The 6,502-nt window shown below is 37.8% G+C and overlaps 1 protein-coding gene across 1 annotated transcript; it reads right to left on the bottom strand.

Annotated features, from left to right (window-relative positions):
- Window positions 1-5,802: 5,802 nt before the first annotated feature.
- Window positions 5,803-6,276, bottom strand: LOC110689630. Its single transcript, XM_021866402.1, has one exon. It carries the CDS (start codon window positions 6,274-6,276, stop codon window positions 5,803-5,805), a length of 474 nt encoding a protein of 157 aa, XP_021722094.1.
- Between the last annotated feature and the right edge of the window lie 226 nt (window positions 6,277-6,502).

Genomic DNA, 6,502 nt, shown 5'->3' with positions numbered 1-6,502 from the left:
TTGCCTACGTATCCATTAGGAATCAAGCCGAACGTTCTCTAACCGAACTTTGCACAAGTGTATGTTCACCTCAAATAGGTCTTTTAAGGGTTGTAATGTGGTTAAGTTAAAGGTTTAAGGAAGAAAGGGGTAAAAGGCTCAAGACCCGAGCGAAGCCCCCAAGATATGCAATTGTGTAGTTGAAAATTTGGACTTTGCAAGTTTTATTTTTCATATATTTTTTAATTTGAATTTCTTTTCTTCTTTTTTTTTCATTCTTTTGAATCAATGTAGACAATCTCGGATCATGCGGTCCATCACTCACTTAAAATTCATGTTTCTCAGGCACGGTACCAAGAACTCGATGATGAGAGACGCAATTTGAGACGTGTTCATATCGAAGACATTGGAACACTTGCCTTTAGACATTATTTTTTTTAATTATTTTTTTATTTGAAATTGCTTTCTGAATTTTACACAAAATTCTCACCTTCCCACCCCTGGGTTAAGTGAATGTGGGTTGAATAAATAAGGTCAATTATTAGACGAGGCTTAAAGTGGTTGATGAAGAAATGGATATGGGATAGAATGGTTAATAGAAAATGACAGGGTTGCAAAGGTGCCTCAAGTCATTGGTGTACCTTGTGTTTAGTTCGGTAATTTTTTTTTTTTTTGGTGAAAATAATCGAGATGTAAAGAATACTCAATTTATTGATGAAAATGGTGAATAATCTAACAAAATTATCAAATTATAGAAAGGGAAATCTATGATAGACTTAAATTTGGGAAAGGGAAATCATGAAATCTCATGCGAAGGGCTCGCCGTGTGCCTTGTCTTCATTACTACTTGTCACTTCTTATCACCTGGAGGCCGGGACAGGAAGTTTTTTGGCATCTACTAAGTCTTGAATCGCGTCCTTCAAATTCCAGCAATGTTCGGTAGAGTGACCCCTTCCTTAATGGTACTTGCAATTGGCATTGGGATTCTATTTGGCGTTTCTTTATTCAGGTTTTGGCTGTGAAAATGGACCAATAAGTGTGATCAAGCCTTGATCATAGAGGAGATCAAAGGCCGCATCATAAGTCATTCCTAAAGTAGTGTAAGTTCTCCTTTTCTTGGGTAATGGAGCATCAAGAGCTAACACTTCGTTGAGATCAACTTGGCTTATATTGTTGGTAGTATTTTCGTGATTAGAAGATGAAGAAGAAAGAAGGTCGTTCTTATTTTTCCAAGTGTTATTATTGTTACTACTAGCAGTCTTTATTAGCTCATCCTCAATATTGATTTCGATGTCGTATAAAGCTTCGAATGTGTTCAGTGGAAGAAATTTGAGATGTTCCCTATACTTGTGAGTCAAATTTTAGACGAGGAGGCGAACCATCTCTCTTTCTTTGGGAGGATCTACCAAGAGCAAAGCCATTTCCCTCCACCTGTTCAGATAAGCGGTGAAGCCTTCATTCTCTTTCTGTTTGAGAATGGAAAGTTCACGTTCAGAAGTTATTGTTTGAATGTTACACTATAACGATTCATGAGACTATCGGTGACATCTTGTCAAGTCGCAATATGCTTGGAATATAGGGAATAAAACCAATATTGGCAAGTATGCTCTAAGGAGAGAGGGAACACCATAGGGAAGAGTGTTACGTCCAATCCCTTAAGAGCCATGGTTGTAGAGAACGCCTTCAAATGGAATATTGGATTGTTAGTAAGCTTGAACTGTGGAATATCAGTAGTGGAGAACTTTTCAGGGAGCTTGTCTTTCACATCCAAAGGAGTGGGGGCTGTTCCACATAAGTGAAATCCTCAGAAATCTTACTCATATGTTCCTTCAATTTGTCAAGGGTAGAAACAATGACCTTGTTTTGTTCCATGGTAGTGACCCTAGTGGTAAGGGTTTTCATCATGGCAGATATTGCCTTGATGGATTTGTTGATGTTCTCAATATCTTCATTAGTGGCCATTGGAACGATCTTAAAGTAGTTTAAAGATGATATAAGTAATGTGGAGACGGCAAAGTTCTCTTTCAACGCTTCTTGGATTTAAGAGACTACTGCGGTAATGACTCGAACCATATTAATCTACCCCTGCTCCTCAGCCAAGTACTGTGAAATAAAACAATTTACTTAATTGTTTGACTTATTGCTTAAGATAGGAAAGGAAGAGAAAAAATAGACATTTGAAAACAGGTGAGAAAAAAATCCACTCATTTTTTTTATTATGACAAAAAAAAAGGGTGCATGAACCTAGTATACGATCATAAACGACATGGTGCACGACTCGAGTCGGAACATAAAGAAAGTGTGTGGACTATACTTGACTCGTGAGTGTTTAAGTGATATTATAAGACTCGTAGTATGATCGTATGGCTAGACATGTGAACAGTAACCAAAATGACTGACGTGAGGACCAAATTTGCACGGAAGACTAAAAAAAGCCGACTTGACTTATTCTTTGGGCACCATGACACGGAAAACAACACCGTGTTGCAGTACAACCTGCCGTGACGTGGTACTGATTGCCGTGACGCGACATTTCTGCTGTGGCGCAGTGATCAGTTCTAGGTGTTTATGTGTTTTTTTTATTTATTTTAGTGTTTACGCTAATTACTAAGTGAGTACGGTCCATTGGCATTAGTAAGTCATAAAATAAACCACCATAGACAAAGAAAACTCGTTAAGGTTAAGATAAAAATGATCACATATAGGGCACATAGGCACAATGATGCAAAGAAGAGTTCACAACCTAAGGTCAAGTTCTATGTTCCACTATGGTTAAGTTTATTTGGTGTCAAAGAGTAGAATGGTTAAGAGTTTGGACGCGTTGGCAAGGCAGCCACCCTTGAGGGTGTATACCAACGAGCGGCTCCGCGAGTTCGTGATGAAATCGAACTCGACTCCATGGTTTGGGTAGATTTAATAACTCGGATGAACGCTTATTGCCATGAGCGTTTTTAGGTTGATAGAGTTTAAATCCTCCGGGGCTAAGACATATGTAGAACACACACGTTTTTTTTCAGAAAAATCGAAGGAATCTGACCGTGAGAAGAGAAATAAAGCCACCAGAAGGATTTTAGGACTGTCGCAACACGGAAGAATCTACCGTGTCACTGTGCTGGACACCGCGTCATGGTGCCCTGTCCTGTGACACCGTAAGCTCTGCCGTGGCGCGGCAGTTAGGAAATCTGATTGGTGCCCTTATTTTCTTCGTTCACGACCAAGTTATCCAATTTTTCCTATGGGACAGACCTGAAATACGATGTTAAAACGTCTATGCACATGTTAAAAAAGCCAATTTAATTACAGGAATATTTTGAAGAATATTTCAAGTCTCATTCACTCATATTAATTAAATACCGATCTCTCAAATTGATAAATAACCAAGAATTCTCCCCAGTGGAGTCGCCAAATTGCAGGCGTCGTTTGAAGTGCTCCTACGTTAGCATTTTGTGAATATGCTTGGCACTCATAGGAAGTGGGAATTGACATATACGATTAGAGACAAGGAAAGTAGGAGCCGCCAACAAGTTTTTAAGGAACTTGTAAACTGTTCACGGATCATAAAAGGAAACCATAATAAGGGACAACGGTAGGCAACAACGATTGGCCCGTGAAGGTTACACCCCATTCATAATCCATGAGATTACTAACTCCATATGGTTCGGAACCACGAAAGGAGGATCGGGGATGATGGTACAAAGTGAGTCATGGAGTCACATTCGCTAGTATTGGCCTCTATTCGATTCTTATAGTGAAAAGTGATTCCTGCGATCTCAAAGGCATGTAATCAAAATATTCAATTTGCTCCAAACTATCATTAGGCTAAATTGGTTGAATATTAATACACACATATAATTTTATAATATTAGTGATCACTTCGATTAATAACAAGATTAAAGGAACCTAAACCGGTTGTCCATATTATCTTATTAGGCATGATTTTCAATTACATATTCCCTTTAAACATGGAATATGGTAATCAATAAATATATAATAGAACCAACATTAATATTGGATGCAATTCAACAATAAATTGTTAGTCAAACAAAATAATAATAATAAACCTAATCATGATACTAGTAATATTAAATAAAAATAAGTAATTAATTAATTACTCATGAATAAATTGCTACATCATGAATAAATTGTTAGTAACTTTAATAAAAAATATAAATTAAATTAAATTAAAAGCAGAGTTGATTTGGTCCAAACCCTAAGTTAATTATACCTTTCACGCCTTGGTTTAAGTATAAAACTTCGGGTATTGTATATAGGTTTAAGGCTTAGAATATGAGAGAGAAAGAAGAGAATAATTTTTTGTGTAGAAGAGAGGAAGAGAGAATGATTTGGTGTAGAGAGAGAGAGAGAGAGAGAATGATTTTTTGGTGCCCCCTAAACTGTAGAAAACAGGTCTGTATTTATAGAGGATATGAATGGGGGGATGCACGGAACCCTAGAAGAGATAGAGCCGCAGAAAAACCCTAATTTGGGCACCATGACATGGTTCTGTCCACCGTGACGCGGTACACGATGCCGTGTCGCGGTGTACAATCTGCCCAAATCGCGTCCAGATTCATAAGCGCATGAGAAAACGTGGAAAAGACACGAAAAAAGAATCGTGTCACGGTATATGTACCGAGCCAAAATACAAATTGCCGTGGTACAAACCATGTCACGTCATATTTTGCCGCGTCACGGCAATTTAGCTGATGCGCGGTAATTCCAGTTTTTTACGCGTTTTTAAAACTATGATAACTTTTGATCCGTAACTCGGAATAATGCATATAATATATAGTTGGTAAGCTTATCAAGTATAATGTCTAACCCAATTATAATCAAGTCAAAATAATTTGTATATTTCAATATATGGCCGTTTTAGTGAAATAGTGTCAGTTTTGGGCCGAGTTTAGTGTTTGGCTCATATCTTCTTCGTTTTAAATCGGAATTGGGCTTATGATGTAACATTGGAAATCTTATTGAAAGGCCTATCCAAACAAATAATAATTGGATCAAAATTATAGGGCCACAAAATCAGTTACTCTCGGTTTTGTGATGTGGATACGAAAAGTGGAAACTAAGCTATAATTTGGGGAAATGGGCTTAGAATTGAGTTGGTTAACCAAATATATTGAGTGGAAACATGTATTTAAGAACTCAAAAGATTAAATACTCAGCCCCATCAATAATGGCGGTAAAGGTTGTTCATCATCGGGTTTGGTTTTGGGGAGACATTTTTAGGTGTCTACAAGTTCCTAAAGGAAGGATTATTTAGCCATGTATGTGTGACATGTGTGAAAGTGACACTAAGGTTAGGTCGCAAAAACTAAGGGTGTGGAAATATATTTTGAAAAGAGACAAATAATGGTGACTCTTAGGATAGGTAGGCTAATGAAGTAGGGATCAAGCCCCAAGTCTAGCTCTAGATAGATAGGGATGAGCATTGAAGATCCCTTGATATGATCATGTATGAATGTGAATATGAATGTATTTTTATTATGGCCGCACCTTAATGTGAGGTTACCTACGTATCCGTTAGGAATCAGGTTGAATGTAACTTTAGCCAAACCTCGCACAAGTGTGTATACCTCAAAGAGGTCTTTTGAAGGATTGTAACGGGGCTAGGTGTAACACCCTAGAAATTCCTTTCCTTTTTTTTTTTGAAATAAGGTAAACTTATATTAACACCAAGAAAAGAATTACACCAAAACAAGGCCCCAAAAAAGGGCACAGCAGAAAACCAAAAACTGCAACACACTGTAGAACCAAAAAACAAGCAAAACTACAAACAAAATACAACCAGGGACAACAAGACTCCAGCAGCAACAACTAACTGATTAAGCATCTAGACCACTCCCTATTTCTCTTACTCGTTTTCTTAGGCATTACCACACTAATTCTATGATAGATATCCCACAACAGCTTCTTCATCACATGCTGAGGACTTTGTAGACAGAGATCCCACACAGCCTTGTTCCTCTGCTGCCAAACAGAATACAATAACCCAACATAGCAGCTCTGAATCACTTGTCTTATAAATCTTCCTGTAATAGTTTTCAACTTGTCATTACAACTCTCCAGAGTACTTGGGTCACAATTATACACAGTCACCTTGTCAATGATCCTGCAACATTCCTTAGTGTACTGACACTCAAAGAACAAATGATCAACTGTTTCATCAAACAGTCCACACAAAGGACAATCTGAAGCATCAATAATGCCTAATCTAGCCAATCTTGCTCCGAGTCTGATTCTTCTCCACACAATCATCCAACTAGTGAAGATGTGTCTTGGAATATTCATTCTATTCCAAACCCAGTTACACCAAGGCACATCCTACTGCTCTTCTTTCAACCAATTATAACCACTAGCAACTATGTAATCTTTTCCAGTAGCTAACCACTTGCTTCCAGAATATCCAGCTTTGAACTTTTCCTTCAGCTTCCAAAACTGCTTCCAGCTCCAACTAGCAGAATTAGATCAAGGAACCCTTTTCCAACTTCTCTCTTTAATATACAAGTGGTTGATC

The sequence above is a fragment of the Chenopodium quinoa genome, unplaced genomic scaffold, assembly GCF_001683475.1.
Source record: "Chenopodium quinoa cultivar QQ74 unplaced genomic scaffold, ASM168347v1, whole genome shotgun sequence".
Lineage (NCBI taxonomy): Eukaryota > Viridiplantae > Streptophyta > Magnoliopsida > Caryophyllales > Amaranthaceae > Chenopodium > Chenopodium quinoa.
Note: the sequence above shows the minus strand (reverse complement) of the source record. Positions and strands in the feature narration are given on the sequence as shown.

What these genes read in the sequence shown, in the direction of transcription:
- LOC110689630 (XM_021866402.1), bottom strand. Translation starts at nt 6,276, where the DNA reads ATGAATATTCCAAGACACATCTTCACTAGTTGGATGATTGTGTGGAGA.